The following is a 17,689-nucleotide window of genomic DNA, read 5'->3' as shown; positions in this document are numbered from 1 at the left end:
GTAGAAGGATCATCTTTATTCTCATTTGCACTAGACTAGAAGCAATGGGATGAAACTGAATGGGAGGAGACACAGATTAGATATTAGAAAAAACTTTTTGACAGGGTGATCAATGAGTGGAATAGGCTGCCACGAGAGGTGGTGAGTTCTCCTTCAATAGAAGTCTTCAAACAGAGGCTGGACAGACATCTGTCTGGGATGATTTAGTGAATCCTGCTTTGAGCAAGGGGTTGGACCAGATGGCCCAGGAGGTCCCTTCCAACTCTACCATTCTATGATTTTATGACTTTACAAATGATTACAGGGAACTAGGAGAGAAGCTGAAGGCCAGGACCTCCAAGGTGGTGTTTTCAGAAATACTCCTGGTGTCATAAGCATCATTAGAAAGACAGCGGGAGATTAGGCAGATACAGTCATGGCCAAAAGTATTGACACCCCTGCAATTCTGTCAGATAATACTCAGTTTCTTCCTGAAAATGATTGCAAACACAAATTCTTTGGTATTATTATCTTCATTTAATTTGTCTTAAATGAAAAAACACAAAAAGAATTGTCCTAAATCCAAATTGAATATAATTCCACACCAAACATAAAAAAGAGGGTGGACAAAAGTATTGGCACTGTTCAAAAAATCATGTGATGCTTCTCTAATTTGTGTAATTAACAGCACCTGTAACTTATCTGTGGCACCTAACAGGTGTTGGCAATAATTAAATCACACTTGCAGCCAGTTAACGTGGATTAAAGTTGACTCAACCTCTGTCCTGTGTCCTTGTGTGTACCACATTGAGCATGAAGAAAAGAAAGAAGACCAAAGAACTGTCTGAGGACTTGAGAAACCAAATTGTGAGGAAGCATGAGCAATCTCAAGGCTACAAGTCCATCTCCAAAGACCTGAATGTTCCTGTGTCTACCGTGCGCAGTGTCATCAAGAAGTTTAAAGCCCATGGCACTGTGGCTAACCTCCCTAGATGTGGCCGGAAAAGAAAAATTGACAAGAGATTTCAACGCAAGATTGTGCGGATGTTGGATAAAGAACCTCCACTAACATCCAAACAAGTTCAAGCTGCCCTGCAGTCCGAGGGTACAACGGTGTCAACCCGTACTATCCGTCGGCATCTGAATGAAAAGGGACTGTAAGGTAGGAGACCCAGGAAGACTCCACTTCTTACCCCGAAACATAAAAAAGCCAGGCTGGAGTTTGCCAAAACTTACCTGAAAAAGCCTAAAACATTTTGGAAGAATGTTCTCTGGTCAGATGAGACAAAAGTAGAGCTTTTAGGGCAAAAGCATCAACATAGAGTTTACAGGAGAAAAAAAGAGGCATTCAAAGAAAAGTACACGGTCCCTACAGTCAAACATGGCGGAGGTTCCCTGATGTTTTGTGGTTGCTTTGCTGCCTCTGGCACTGGACTGCTTGACCGTGTGCATGGCATTATGATGTCAGAAGACTACCAACAAATTTTGCAGCATAATTTAGAGCCCAGTGTGAGAAAGCTGGGTCTACCTCAGAGGTCATGGGTCTTCCAGCAGGACAATAACCCAAAACACACTTCAAAAAGCACTAGAAAATGGTTTGAGAGAAAGCACTGGAAACTTCTAAGGTGGCCAGCAATGAGTCTAGACCTGAATCCCATAGAACACCTGTGGAGAGATCTAAAAATGGCAGTTTGGAGAAGGCACCCTTCAAATATCAGGGACCTGGAGTAGTTTGCCAAAGAAGAATGGTCTAAAATTCCAGCAGAGCATTGTAAGAAACTCATTGATGGTTACTGGAAGCGGTTGGTCGCAGTTATTTTGGCTAAAGGTTGTGCAATCAAGTATTAGGCTGAGGGTGCCAATACTTTTGTCTGGCCCATTTTTGGAGTTTTGTGTGAAATGATCAATGTTTTGCTTTTTGCTTCATTTTCTTTTGTGTTTTTTCATTTAAGACAAATTAAATGAAGATAATAATACCAAAGAATTTGTGTTTGCAATCATTTTCAGGAAGAAACTGAATATTATCTGACAGAATTGCAGGGGTGTCAATACTTTTGGTCATGACTGTAAATAAGTGGCTTAGAAATTGGTGCAGGGAGGAAGGGTTTGCGCTCATGGAGAACTAGGCAGACTTTCCTATCATCTAAATGCTCTATGGTAGGGACGAGCTGCATCTCAATGGGGAGGGTGCAGCTGTGTGTAAGGGGGTAAGATATGTCTTTTATGCTTCCCTTCCATCTGATTGTCTTATGTTTATAGATGTGTTTTATGATAATTGCCTGCGGTACTGCTACATGTATAACTATGTATTACTGCTCATTGCTTATGGTAATGCCACTTGAATGTGTTACCATTATATAGAGAACTGTAATATATTGCCTTGAATTCCTGTATTATAGTATTGCATATATATTATGTGTTCTTGGTAAATGTACAGTCAGGAAAAGTTAGTGTATCCTCCTTGAGACATTAGAGGAGGGCACTCTTAGTATATCGTTTCCCCTATAGCCCGGGTAGTTGTAATTATGTTGCGGACCACTAGATGGGGGTATACTAGTGGGGCCTGATAGGAGGTTCATAGAGGGTTAATTGTAGGAGGGGCTGCTGAGAGTTAAGGTTAGTGATGAAGAGTGGTTTAGTCAGACGGGGCCAGGGCGCCCAAGTGTTCACATGGACTATAGGCCCGGACAGATCAGCAGTCACATAACGTTAAGTCGTTATTGCCCACGTCACCCACGGCCACTGCCTGCCTTAGCAGTGAGTCAGAACAGGAAAAGGAAGATGTGGCGTCTTACTGCCTGGGCTAATGCTTTTAGGGCAGAAGTTGGCTGGACTAAGGAGATGAAAGGAGTTGAAGCTTCAACGAGATCGGTACAGACGGGCTGGATGCTTCACCAGGGGTCACCAAACATAGCGATTGATGAATTCATGTCTGGGGTGAAACAGGGTGAAGGAAATGTCTTTATAGTGAGGTCAGGCCAAGAAGGAACTTGGAAACAGTCTAGTACGGTCCGGTCCGGGCATGTACTGCACAGAAGTGACAACAAGCAAGGGAAAGTTCAGGAAGCAAGCAAATGTTATAATGTACCAACAGTGGATGTAACGTGCAAAATCCTAAGTAAAGAAAGTATTATAGTTGTCTCGGACTGTGTCTTCATTGATGGGGTTGCCTAGAAGAGGGACCGTTATGGCCTGGGAAGTGCCCAGGTGAAGCTGAATTTGGAGCTGCAGGTATGACGAGAATAGTATTTTTTCAAGTAGGGGAAGGGCTGGACACAGCTGCCACTGTAATACAGGTCACGACTATAGTCCTGTCCCTCCCTTACATATGGTTGCGGAAAAAATTGTCAAATAGATGAGCTTTTAAAATAAGATCTGGGGAGAGGGATCGTAGTTGTGCAAATAAGAGGATAGATAGAGTAGCCAGAGACAGTATGGGTTAATGAAGATTTAGTGGGAATCTGGGCTATGCAAGGAAAATAGAGAGGCAATGAAATGTCCAGGAATAAAAACAAACCTTAACGGATAAATAAGATAGTACAAGTTTAATAAGGCAAAAACAAAGGACATGGCATTCAAAACCATGAAGGCATAGAATACAGAATACAGCATTTCAGGAATATAAAGAGCTAAATAAGAAATGTAAAAAAGAAAAATCAAACTAGCAAAGTTATCTACAGAAAAACAAATTGCCAGTGACTTTAAAATAAATCCCCCCAAAATTTATAAATACATCAATGCCAAAATGAAAAAAAAACTGATGGTATTAGCCCCTTAAAAGACAAAAATAATAAGATAATTACAGAGGACAAAGAAAAGGCCGAGATATTAAACAGGCACTTTTCACCCATGTTCACCTTCACCAATGAACTGTCTGTTCCAGGAATCTTTCAACAAAGCAAAAATCAAAGTTCACCACCTGATATAATAAGTTTAACACAAGAATAAGTATGCCAGTGTCTGAGCAAATTAAATATTGACAAATCCCCCGGTCAAGATGACATTCATCCACGGATATTGATGGAATTGAGCTCAGTAATTGACAGACCGCTGTATCTCATATTCTTAGACTCTCTTGTAACAGTTTTGGTGCTACAGGATTGGAGAATGGCTCACATGGCGCTATTTAAGAAAGGTATGAAAGTGGATTCAGGCAACTACCATCCAGTAAGTCTGACATCAGAAGTGTGCAAATTTTTTGAGGGCATTATAAGAAATGACCTGCAGAGATACACACTGACGAACAAAAGGGGAACAATATTTTGAACTTTTGACTTTCAGGCTCCAAATCTAACCATCCATTTTATAGACAATTATCTTAGTTATTCGTACATAAATTTTGACTTGCAACTGTTTAACATATGATTAGTTATGCAGATTCTGGTCATGTCACTGTATTGTTACTGTATTGCTCCTGGTGGTTGAAAAAAAAAATTTCTTCCTGTATACTACAAAATACAACCTGTTCTCACATTCCCTAATAGCTCAGTGTGTTATTAGGCTTTTTTCCCAAGTGAAAGGTCACAGGTTTGAATTGAGGAGCAGCCATGAAGAAGAATTCCCAAGAAAAGAGAAACAGCGTCACCCAGCTCATCGATAGGAGTCTCTCGGTCAAGAAAATTGCAAACTGCATTATGTGAGTGTCATGACAGTTGGAAGAATACAAACTCTAGTCCATCCACCCTTTCATAAGCAAAGAGATGGACGTCCAAGAAAAACATCTGAGTTAACAAGTTGGCTTATCACAAAGTCTGGTGCGGCAAATGCGACAGTTGAGGTAGCTTGTATGCTTTGTAATAGTGAGATCCCATATGTCCATGCAAGAAACGTGCGATGCAAGTTACACATGTCTGGAATGGTGCCTCGAAAAAAGGTCAAGAAGCGTTGGCTTGAGTTTGCAAAAAAGGTTGAAAAGTGGACAGTCGAACATTAGAAACGGTTAGGGTGCAAGTGTCAGTCTCGTATGCTGTCTCTCTTGGGCAGCGCGTGTGCGGTACTCACTGTCACGTAGTGTACAGCACCCGGTTCTCTGGCAGCCACTGGACACACATATTCAGTGTTGAAAGGCTGAAAACCAAAGGTGGATGTATAAAATACTGACAAAATAATAAAAATTAAAATTTAGATTTTAGTAGAAAAACAGTAACAATGCAGTGACACGACTAGAATCTGCATAGCTAATCATATGCTTAATAGTTGCAGGTCAAATTTATGTGCTGGTTACTGGTTACAAGTAAAGCCCCCGTTACACACTGCGATATCGCTAGCAATATCGCTGTAAAGTCACCGATTTTGTGACGTTGCAGCGATATTTCTAGCGATATCGCTGCATGTGATACTTACCTCCGACCGGCTCCCCCGCTGGTTATCGCTGGTCACGCGAGAAGCTCCTGGACCATTCCTCGTCGGTCACTTCCTGCGGCGCTTCCTGCTGTGACGATGAGCGAGGCGTGGAGCCGGGCGGGAGGACGCAGGATCGCCTAGTGTGACAGGTAAGTAGCAATCCCCGTCCCCTGCGATGTCGCTGGTGAGATCTGCCTGTGTGGCAGCTCACTAGCGACCACCTAGCGATTCACCAGCGATCCTGACCGCGTCATATCGCTGGTCGGGATCGCTGGTGAGTCGCTAGGTGTAACGGTACCCTTAGCAGCAGCACTCAATGTCAATAGCAGCCACAAAAGCAAACAAGATTTTAGGGTGTACAAAAAGAAAGATAAAATCCCACGATCCCAACATATTATCTCCCCTTTATAAATCACTGGCACATCTGGAATGTGGGATCCAGTTTTGGGCACAACATTTTAAAAAGGATTATTCAGAAATCAGAGTCAGTTCAAAGGCGGGCGACAAGATTATTACAAGGGAAGAAAGGCCTCTCATATGATAAGAGGTTGTAAAAGTTGGGCTTGTTCAGTTTAGAAAGACATCTCAGAGGAGATCTCCATTACATGTATAAATATATGTGTGGTCAGCACAAAGGACTGGCACATGACTTATTCCTTCCAAAGACCATACTTAGGACCAGATGGCACTCATTACCTGTGGAAGAAAGGCGATTCCGACAGCTAAATAGGAAAGAGTTCTTTACAGTTATAGCAGTCAGACTGTGGAATGCCCTACCACAAGAGGTAGTAATGGCAGACACTAGAACAGCTGGGAACATTTTTGCACATTTGGTCAAAAAAGCCTTTATGAGGTCAGACACTATTGTTCGTCTGGTTCACAATATTTCATTAATCTGAAAGGTTATTGATGGAGTTCCTCTACACCAGTCTCATCAAACCACATCAAGCTGGAACAGGAAAGAATCACAAAGTTGGATAAGACAATTGTCTAAAAATATTCTGAAACATTAAAGGGGTTGTCCACTACTTGGACAACCCCGTATCAATCCTTATGTTTCTGCCTTGTAAATTAATAACAGCTATACTAACCTTCGGTGATGGTGCCTTTCCAGTGATGTCAGCATTGGCTCTCCCAGGAATCATGTGACATTATTATGTCATGCGATCCCTGCAGCCCTGGCTTTACTGTCTACATTGAGAGAAATCACACACATCTAGAGGAAGTGAGAGAACAGCAGCTCTCACAGTGCAAGCTGAAGAACTCCATACACATTGAATATAAAGGGGTTTCTCACACTTTTCTCTAAAGCCCCCCATACACATTAAATGACTGTTGTCTGAACGACTCTTCAGTCAGCAACTGTCCCAGCTGTCTCTCCTATAGACAGGAATGAGTGCTTGAGCACTCCTGTGTTCTCTGTGATATGTCTGGTTGTCAGTCTGAAAGTGATTATGTTGGATCTTCAATTCCCTCAAAAATCAATTGCCCAGGCTCTGATACACATTTGTCAGTCAGACAATACCTTTTGTTGGCAGGTCTGGCTGACATTAGTCTACTGTATATTGGGGGCTTAACTTCATATAAAGTCCCAGTGTGGTTAAAAAAGATATAGGAAATTGAATGAAAGTACTTACTTGTGGTGGAGGCCACTTGACGGCTGATAGGCTGCAGCGATCATATGCTGACCAGGTAGTTAATAATAATAATAATCTTTATTTATACAGCACCAACATATTCTGCAGCGCTTTACAGTTTAACAGTTTCAAAACACAAGTCATAAGTAACAACATTAACAATACAATAAATAAAGCAAAATAAGACGAAATGAGACGACCCTGCTCGTGAGAGCTTACAATCTGCAATGAGGTGGGGGAGATACAAAGTACAGGTGTGTATTTACAATGGTGTATTTACAATGATGGTCCAGCCATCTTGAGGGAGTGAGGGATGGATGGAGATAGTAAATGGGCTATACATGCACACTTACACATAGAATGACTTTGATTAGGGAACGTGATAGGCCGCTCTGAACAAATGTGTTTTGAGGGAGCGTCTGAAACTATGCAAATTGTGGATAGTCCTAATTTCTTGGGGTAGAGCATTCCAGAGGATTGGCGCAGCGAGGGACAAGTCTTGGAGTCGGGAGTGGGAGGTACGGATTAGTGCAGAGGTTAGTTGAAAGTCTTTTGGAGAGCGCAGCGGTCGGTTAGGCCGATAGACAGAAATGAGGGAGGAGATGTGGGGGGGTGCTGCACTGTGGAGAGCTTTGTGGGTGAGAACAAGTACTTTGAATTGGATCCTATAATGAATGGGCAGCCAATGTAAGGACTGTAGGGTAGGTAATGGCAGGGCTGCAGTAATGAGGCAACAAATAGGCTTAAAGTCTAATTTCAGTGGTTTAATGTCACTTTGCAAACAGCAGGTTAACAGAAAATAAGGAAAAACATAAATATACTCCAGCTTGGAGAACCACTGGTCCCAGACTCACCCCTTGCATGGGACGGTCTTAACTAAGCGGTTGCCAGGTCCTGCGGTATCCGCCAGGTGCCATTCCCAGGGTTGTTGAGAGTCTTGCTGCTATAGTCCTGCAGCACGGGGATCCTGTATACAAGTTCAGGCTAAGTCCAGCCAAGTTCCTGTAACTTCCAGACACACACTCACCATGTGCCAAATGCCAACCTCCATTACATAGCCCATAACCCCTCCCACCGGTGAGGTAGACATCACATGGGCTGATCACGTGACCATGACATCATCGCAGGTCCTGTCTTTAGGGAAAAACCCGGCCAAACATTAATCTGCTGGGAGAAATGTATCTCCCATCCAGTAAAACACCCTTTTACTGTACCACAGGACCTAAAGGTTTTCTTCACAACTGGACAGCCCACTAATTATGACACCATGGTGCTATATAAATTTAAAAAAAATCTATACTTACCTTCCCAAAAACCGTGTTTCTTGAGGTTGGACTGAAATGTGAAGGCTGCAGCCAATCAGCTTTCACAGTGTAACACTCTGAAGCTATTAATAACTGGTTGTCTGGTGGTGGGTAACATCTTTAAGCACTTCAGCCGCTTTTTGTTCAGGAGCTGAGCCACTACATGAATATTCTGCTAAACCAACTAGTTATGTTTATGTGGGAGTCAGAAGAGATAGCTGTCTGCCCAACAAGCATTCACTTGACAGGTATGGCATTTGCATGGCCAGCATTAGTCTCATGCTTAACAATTAGGTCAAGCCAGAGGATTGGTAACTTTATTGACTACAACTTTTTTGAGCATAAACAAACTGTTCTACTTTTCTTTTCTAAAAAAAAATGGAAGGGGCAGCCACAATAGTGTCGGTAATAGACAACGCACTGTACCGTGGTTGACTTAGCCAACAGAATCATTTTGGCTTAGAAGGTTCTTATTTTCCTTTCATGCTTTGTCTACACTTCAAGACATTTTTAGATACCCACAACTTTTTTCACCTAGTGTGTACTACTAGAAGTCTGCTGAATTATGTCTTTCTTCAGTTATAAAACCTATATATCCCCAGGCAGAAGAACACTTAACAAAGACAAAGATCAATGGCAACCTAGGATGCAGAAAGTAGGTACCTGGTCACCTGGCAAAGCTCCAATGACATTCAGCAAAAATCCAGGACTATAAGGCATAAATAATCTGTTTAGACAGGCCTAGAAAGGCTTCAGCACTATAATGATGGTCTAATGACACTCCACCCATTTTATCCTTTTGATTTAATAAACATAGCCATGGGCTAAAATATTTGTGCAGATAAGAACATAAGAAAATGGAATAAATTATTTATCTGGGCACTAAATTCCTGATCTGTCGCAACAGTGATTTATTCTAACACAAGTCTGTAAGAGGATACACCCACCATTATTATGTATAAAAGGATAGAAACACTGCCAGCACTACCATTTGGTCGATATTAGGGCAGCATATTACACTGAGCAATCCATCTCTTTTCCATCATCATGTCAACCCAATATGCAAGGTCTCTGGGTGGTTCAAACTCTGCTTCATTTCGGAGGTCAACACAAAGCTTTCAGCAAGTTGGAGGAGGCATTGGAGGTGGAGGATTTGGTGGTGGTGGGCAAGGAGGAATTATAATGAATGGAGCAGGTTTTGGAGATTTTGGCTATAATGAATTTGGTGGTAATGAATTTGGTGATGGATTTGGCGGTGGTGCTGGAGGTGGTTACGGGGGAGGATTTGGTGGAGGTGCTGGTGGTGGTTATGGAGGAGGATTAGCTGGAGGTGCTGGTGGTAGCTTTGGAGGAGGATTTGGTGGAGGAGCTGGAGGTGCAGCTGCATTTGGTGGAGGTGCTGGTGGAAGATTTGGTGGTGGCGCTGGTGCAGGATTTGGTGGAGGTGCTGGTGGAGGATTTGGTGGTGGAGGCAGTTCAGGGATTTTTGCAAGCAATGAAAAACAAACCATGCAAAACCTAAACGATCGCTTAGCTTCCTACTTGGATAAGGTCAAAGCTTTAGAGGGGGCTAATGCTGATCTTGAGCAAAAAATCCGAGAATGGTATGAAAAACAACGTCCAGGCTCCACTACTGGTGATGGAGCAGCAGACTACAGCAAATATGATCCAATTATTGAGGATCTCAGAAATAAGGTAAGACATATACTTGTACACAATATGGATTAGAGATAATCAAATTAAGTGTATCCTGGTTTACAGTCTGCTCTGGTTTGGGCAGCATGAATTATCTAACAGGCCTCCTTTAACTGTATGAAGCAATGAATAACCTAAAAGGAGTTTCAGCTACTTTAACTAAATATGAGAATTGTAGAGATAATGTTGACAAAGGTCTTTGACTAAATAGTATACTTTGAACATCGTAACCACTGATAAATGTACCAGAGAGTTTGTCTCTCTGGATACTTTCAGTCATGACCACTTAGGAGTAGCAGTTAATTATTTTTCAATTTGAAGGATGGCAAGAGTTTTGTCATACCATACCTCTTTTCGAAAAGAAGCAAAAGAATCATCAACCATTCATGTTCTGGTTTTGGGTGAGTAAGTCATTGTTTACACCTTGTATTTTAGATCCTGGCTGCCACTATTGATAACGCTAAGATTCTTTTGCAAATTGACAATGCTCGGCTGGCAGCTGATGACTTCAGACTTAAGTGAGTAATATACGTATAATATGGGTTACATATGTATAAATGGACAAGTGGTGCACTTGAACTCACAAAGCTGACAACACAATGATGAAAATGTTATCTTCAACAGATATGAGAATGAACTAGCTCTTCGACAGAGTGTGGAGGCTGATATTAATGGCCTACGGAGAGTCTTGGATGAACTGGTCTTAACAAGATCTGACCTGGAAATACAACTTGAAAGCCTTACTGAAGAAATGATGTATCTGAAAAAGAACCACCAAGAGGTAAGAAGTTGAACTCTATACAGCATGTCATATTGTTTATGTCACTGGAGCGAGGCAAAAATTTTGACCCTATAACTTGAAATGATAAAAATATCCTGGGAAATGCCTCAGTTACTGTCAGATGGAAGCTCTCTAAAATATGACCTCTTTCAGTTGACCTCTCCTGATTCTGACCTGGTTTTTCAGTCTGAAAAGACTATCCCTCTAAAAGACCATAGATAAGTGCAATTTTTAATAGTAATTTCAAGGAGGTTTCCCCATATGGAATAGCATGTTTCTGTAAAGTGACATCTATCAATTTTATGCCAGTACCAACCCCATTAGGCGCCAGTATTGCACTGATAGAAATGTCCAGCAGAACTTTGATCACTATTATGCAAGCCACCGATCGTTTCACCCTTTATTACGATATTGTGTATACTCCAGACACCAATGTACATTTAGCAAGTTACATAGGTGATGAACTTTTGTATGGTTGGTGTTTCCAATATGACATAAAAGATAGAAGATGATTGGTATGGTATCCCATAATCTGCAATTATCCTTTAAATAAATAAATGAAATGTTTTCAAGTATCTGAAAGATAAATACATCTGCCCTCTGGCAACTTCATCTATGGCCAAAACCTGCCTGTTCATGACTTCTGCAGGAATTCTGCAAAGCTTCATCATTGCTCTGTAATTTACATTCTCCACTCGATGGTGTCAGACAAGCACCAATTCTACAGTGGGCATAAGAAACTCCAAATCTTAGCAGCAGCGTTCTCATCTACGTATTAGATATATTTAGGACACTATTCATGTGGTCTTTAATGGAATTGTATGAGATTGGAACAAAAACGTCTATGTATTGCATAGAAACAGAATCGCAGCTGTATTACAAAAGGCATGTGAATGGTGCAGCGTTGCAATATTTGGAGAAAAGAACACTGCTTCTTCTTCACCCTATCACTCGATTCAATGTATATAGAAGCAACAGAGATAGGCAAGCCAGCTTTTGTTTAAAGAAATCTGTCAGCAGGTTTTTCCTACCTCATCTGAGAGCAGCATAATGTAGGGGCATAGACCCTGATTCCAGTGATATATCACTTAGTTTACTGGGTGCAGCAGTTGTGACACAATCAGAGTTCTTAGATGTAGCATGTAGCAGAACTGAGAAAGCTAACCCCACCCACACCAGGCTCTCTGTATACATCATCTATAGACAGTAAGCTGCTTATCAGAGGAGGGGGTGTGGTCAGATGACTTGGCACGAGGCAGCCAGTCTGGGCAATGATAATGTCCTAGTGAAAAAACTTCCTTATAAGTAAACAACAGCACACAGCCTGATAAGTGACACATCGTTGAATTCAGTATTTTAACCTCTATCTCATTCTGTTCTAAGATTACATAGTAAAAACGTGCCGACAGATTCCCTTTTAAAATCAAGCAACAGTCATTAATGTCCATTGAAAATATCTCTCACTACTGTCCAACAAAATTTGGGCATTCATCTAAGGAAGATCCATCAGCTTCAGCCTGTATGACATCACTGTGTAATAAATACTTGTATTTCCCATGTAATGACTGTGTATGCACTGTATGAATTAATGTTATTATGTAATGTGAGAGCATATTTTCTTCTAGAATTCAGCATTGTGCTGATCCTCTGTTATCCCTTCTGGAAATGAAAGAACACATTAGCAACTATTACCATTGTCAATTGGGTGTGTTCGTATGCAGTCCAAAGCCGGTCGTGCACATACGGTAGCTGATGGCCGAGTGCTCATTTTCCCGTCAGCAATCTCTTCTGACATCCATACTTGTTATCAATCAGCTTGGCTGATTTTTCATGTGTTTTCAAAAGGGAGAGTGGAGAAAGCAGCTGCCAAATGGCTCTGGCAGGGGCTTATCTCCTAAAGAACAAAAGTGTTGGCCATGAAAATTCAGACTGCCCGAGGAAACTTGGTGGAAAGTTTGATGGCTCCGATACACAATAGACTGTTGCCCGGTGCTGCCGATATCGGCAGGTTTGTCCAACTTTATTCTAATGAGTAGGTGGCCTATATATACAGTCCAATTTTTGCTAACAGTGTTAAATTTTAGCGGGACATGCCTCATCGACAATGGTAATGTTAATCCCGAGTTGTCAATTTATGCATACGTTTTCAGAACAATAAAAGAAGACCAGTATAATGCACTATTGTAAGAAAAGATGCTCCAGAATAAAATATTTCACTAAAGAGATCAGGAAAGTGGGAATGTTCTCTACAGTCATAGATCTCAAGCGGTTTATCCTATTACATGATGTTCTCCCACACTTTCTCTACCGCTAAGCTAATGAGCAGAAATCATCATATTGTCCATCAAATCATAATGTTGAGGGTATTACATTTTGCTTTTCCTTTTGGTGTTTCCAGGAGATGGGATCTCTTCATGGTTCACAAGCCGGACAAGTCACTGTTGAGATGAATGCCGCGCCCGGCGTTGATCTGATGAAACTTCTCAATGACATGAGGGAGCAGTATGAAGCCATTGCGGAGAAGAACAGGAACGAGGCTGAGGCTCGGTTCCTCGAACAGGTAATGGGAGATCTAATGTTCTCATGCATATAAGAGTAGGCAAGCGGTCGCGGGCTGCATTATCCTACTCAGCCCTAGTGCTCATTGCAAAGCAAGCCCCTCTGCCATGGCCACCATATTTAGATTCAGGATCAGGAAGTCTTTGCTGTAGAAGATATTTTGTATGACTCTGGGGAGATGCAGACCCAGGCATTAAATAGTACACCTGGTTAGGAAACCTATTTGTAGGCAACTTATTTGATAAGTTGCAAATATTTTTCAGAGTTTCTGCACCTATTAGGTAAATTAGGTTTCTTGCATTTTTAGCATGTTTTGTTGCTGTGTTTTTGTCTCATTTTGGTAGGTCGTATTTTAAATAATGCTGCTTTGCTTTTAACCCAAACTTTATTGGTAGCCTTTTGTGAATTACATGCAGTTTTAGGTGCATTTCCGCAGCATTTTTTATTTTTGGATTTTCCACATCTAATACAAATCTATGGGGGAAAATCTGCACATAACAATCTGCGTACCTGCAAAGAAAAATGTATATGTTACAAATTTCAAACACGCACCGCAGATCAGTTTGCTCAGAATAAAAAAAGCACAATAGGCATGAGATTTCAATAAATCCCATCCACTTTAGAAAATGTAAGACACTGCATGTTTAGTGCACCGTATGCAGCATCTAAAATTCATCTTAAAGGGTTATTCCAATCTCCAAGATCCTATCCCAATAGGTAGTAGGTGTAATAATAATAATATTAGCAAATACTTCCAATTAGAAATGTAAGATAGTTCTTCTGATTCACTATGTCACTTACCCCCTGAGTAGGCATTGCAGCAACTTTGGTATCCATGGTTATGACCACTAACAACTAACTAACTGTCACTATATGATTGGTCATCATAACCATGGATACCTATGCTACTGAAATGCCCTGCACATGGGGTAAGTGACATAGCTTATCAGAAGAACTATACTACATTTCTAATTGGAGATATTTGCTATTATTACTATTATTATTATTACTACACCTATTACATTCTGGGATAGGATCTTGGAGATGAGAATACGCCTTTAACATTAAAAAGTAACCGTTGTTGTAAGTTTTTCTTCATAAATTAATAGTAAAGTTGAAAAAACGAAACTTTGTAGTATTGTAATGTTACCAGAGCAATCTGCTTCTTTCCCCTCCTGGATGGAATCTTTTCTTTTCAAGCTTGTCAATTTGCAGCTAAACTCTGTATTCAATAAAGATAGAATCTCAGAATTAGTAGCAATGCTCACCTCCAATGTAAACCAGAGGGGATATGAGGTGGGAGGAGCTCTGCCTTTAGCTCCTCCCTCTTCCTCTTCACACAAAACAGATTTTAACAGTGAATTGAGAATTCTGAGTATGAACAATTAGTTCTGATGGAGAAAGAAGTGGATTTCTCTGATAAGACATATTACAAAGTTGCTTATTTGCATGTGTACTATTAATGTATAAAAAAAAAATAAAACATCGGTTACTCTTTTAGGAAAGTCTTTTTACTTTACAGTAAGTCCCTATCTCCAATCCCCCATCTATTAGCCAAAGCAGAGAGAGGCCACAAAGAACATTTCACCTTTAGAAGGCCTACTATGTCTATGTATCACACATAGAGACTTTTCATTGCAATAGCAACCATGTTCCGTAATTCTTTAGTTTCCTTGTAGGGATTCTGTAAGGAATAGTCTATACACCTTACAAAAAAGTAAAAAAACCTCAGCATATTGTTATGGGGCCATTCTCATTCTTCAAAAAAGGGGACAGTTCAAAACAGGCAATCTTTTTCATTTATCACATACACTCAACAAAAATATGTTATTTTTTATATTACTGTGGGATTGATTTGTAATGTATCACTTTGCTTTTATAGAGTAAGGAGTTGAAGAAAGAGATTTCAGCTGGGGTGGCTCAGGTGCAGTCCAGCAGTTCCGAGATCTCTGACTTGAGAAGAAGCCTTCAAGCCCTGGAAATAGAGCTGCAGTCCCAGTTGGCAATGGTATGAAAATAATAGTGTGTAAGAAATCTATTAGAGCCTACATAAGTCTTATGAATAGATGATACATGAGATCTTCACAGATCTTCTTCAGCATTTTCGCTAAATACATTTGCCAACAGAATCTGATATCCTTAAAAATATGAGTTTTATTCATGTTCACAGAAACAATCCCTAGAAACCACATTGGCAGAAACAGAAGGTCGATATTGTGCTCAGATCACACAAATACAAAATATTATCAGTACTGTGGAAGAACAATTGAGCCAGTTGAGGTGTGACATGGAGAACCAAAGTGATGAGTATAAACGGCTGCTCGATATAAAAACTCGTCTGGAGCAAGAAATTGAGAAATATCGTCAGCTGCTCGAAGGAGAAGGAGGGTAAGGAAGGAAAATTCTCGAAGATCATGGTGGTTCTCGTGCTGATGCTTTGACTAACAAACTCCTTCTTTATTCAAGGTCATCTTTGGGAGTTTCATCAACTTCTTCTACGAGTCAAAAGTCAGTGGATTCTTCTAAAGGTAAGCGGTCCTAAAGAATCCTCATTGTGAAAGACCGCATTGTCCATGCACTCAATTTCATATTACTATACTGCTATTTCTCTGCCGTATCAGAGGATCATGACTTGTGGCATGTGTTAAAGGAGCCCAGTGACACTCTTTGGCTTTGGCCCAGGGCCTACGAAAATCTGGAGCCAGCCCTACCCCCCCCCCCACAACTTTAGCCAAATAACCCCCAGTTTTCAATGCCTAACTATTATTATAAAGTAAATTAAGGTTGACAAGCTTAAGTAATGAGAATTGATGTTTTTGGCATTAAAATGGACACTGTAGGTGTGTTTCCTGTCCTCCACTCACTGCCGACCTTGGTTCCCTATTGACTTGCATTGGGTTTCGTGTTTCAGTCGGCCTTCGACTTTTCACGATAATCAGCCGATTGCTTTCGACCCGACTTTTGAGAAAGTCGGGTTTCATGAAACCAGACTCGACCCGAAAAAAGGCAAAGTCGCTCATCTCTAATCATTATCAACCATGAAAACAAGTAAATAAGCCAGGCAATATACTAAAGTATAGCTTTGATAGCTATCATTCGGCTGATCGTTCAACAGGCACCTATCTACCTGACTCTCCCATACATATGTGTTCTCATTGAGAGAACTTCTGGCAGATATCTCTAGCGGCGGCTTATTTCTTAGAGATCAAAAGGATCAGCTTTTTGAAGTCGGACAAAACTAATTATGATCTCCCTCGATCATCTATCAGGGAAAGGTCGATATAAAGTATATAGCAGACTGTTGACCGAAACAGTCGATATTGGCAGATATAGCCATTGTTAGTCCAATGTGTATGGTGGCCTTAAGATATTAGCATAGATTCAGTCATCTTGAGGACCACACAGCAAATCTCCAAATATGTTGAGTCTACTGTTGACCTTGATGGGGTTGTGTCATGAAAATATGGCCATTATAAGTCGACATCACAAATACCATAAATGCAATGCAATGTGATAAAACCAGTAAGGGTATAACTACATTAGACATTTATGAAATTTTCACAGAATATAATATTAGCCATGACTATTAGGAAAGTACATTAATTTGTTTCTCACACATCTAAAATGTACTCTCACATATATGAAGTTATTTTTACAATTACTGTAAGTGAACATTTTTTTGTTTTCTTCCAAAGATCCAAGTAGAACAAGAAAAGTCAAGACCTTGATTGAAGACGTGGTGAATGGAAAAGTTGTTAATACACAAGTGAGAGAAATTGAAGAGAAGTATTAACCCAGGCCTTAGCAGAAGTCAGGAAACTTCAAAGAACATTCTCCTTCACAGACCGTCTAGTGTCACTTCTATGCTTTTTGTTTTCTTTGCATTTTTCTGTCCAATAAACTTTTGCAAACAAGTTGATACATAATTTTGCAGAGTTAGTCTTGACATTAGAAACTTTTCTGAGTTTTTCCTGAAAATAAAAGAACATGACAACTGTCAATTCATGAGTTGTGCAGTGCTGGCAATATTCAGTTTTAGGTTGGATTTAGACAAGGATCTGTAGTGATTTACGATGGATTCACTAGAATGATTGGTGGCCGGGGCATTACACCAAAAATATGCAACTTTAAAGGGGGTAGAACTTATGCAAACATAACCAAAGTGGGAGTCTCTTGCAGGTATTATTGACTTTCCAGGATAAGTAGGGTGGGGCACACAAAAAGTCACACAAATGAGATTTCAACAGTTGGAAATTATTGGAATGCAGATATTAAAATATATTATGGCTATCTGATATTGGACCTAGCCTCCAACACTGCATGAACTGGTATGTTTAAAGAGTATGGGTAATAATACTACTCCTTTAATGTTCTAATGATCCCTCACTGTA

At 40.6% G+C, this 17,689-nt stretch overlaps 1 protein-coding gene across 2 annotated transcripts; it reads left to right on the top strand.

The window, feature by feature from the left end:
- Positions 1-9,238: 9,238 nt before the first annotated feature.
- LOC141086526 (keratin, type I cytoskeletal 12-like) lies at positions 9,239-17,224 on the top strand. 2 transcript variants are annotated; one of them, XM_073572664.1, is made up of 9 exons: positions 9,240-9,557; positions 9,660-9,958; positions 10,394-10,476; positions 10,583-10,739; positions 13,138-13,299; positions 15,181-15,306; positions 15,469-15,686; positions 15,765-15,826; positions 16,994-17,224. In XM_073572664.1, exons 1-9 carry the CDS (start codon positions 9,311-9,313, stop codon positions 17,089-17,091), a joined length of 1,452 nt encoding a protein of 483 aa, XP_073428765.1. In that variant the 5' UTR covers positions 9,240-9,310; the 3' UTR covers positions 17,092-17,224. The 2 variants fall into 2 exon arrangements, with proteins under 2 accessions (XP_073428764.1, XP_073428765.1); XM_073572663.1 differs by having other exon boundaries at positions 9,239-9,958.
- Positions 17,225-17,689: the final 465 nt, after the last annotated feature.

This window comes from Dendrobates tinctorius, unplaced genomic scaffold, assembly GCF_039654945.1.
Source record: "Dendrobates tinctorius isolate UK_male_01 unplaced genomic scaffold, ASM3965494v1 ptg000032l, whole genome shotgun sequence".
NCBI classification, from domain to species: Eukaryota; Metazoa; Chordata; class Amphibia; order Anura; family Dendrobatidae; genus Dendrobates; species Dendrobates tinctorius.
The sequence above is the reverse complement of the archived record's forward strand: the minus strand, read 5'-3'. Positions and strand labels throughout refer to the sequence as shown.

Excerpts from the sequence above, each read along its gene's own strand:
- LOC141086526 (XM_073572663.1), top strand. The coding sequence starts at position 9,311 with ATGTCAACCCAATATGCAAGGTCTCTGGGTGGTTCAAACTCTGCTTCA. Across the intron at positions 9,959-10,393 it reads TTGAGGATCTCAGAAATAAG|ATCCTGGCTGCCACTATTGA; the intron begins GTAAGACATATA and ends CTTGTATTTTAG. Across the intron at positions 13,300-15,180 it reads AGGCTCGGTTCCTCGAACAG|AGTAAGGAGTTGAAGAAAGA; the intron begins GTAATGGGAGAT and ends TTGCTTTTATAG.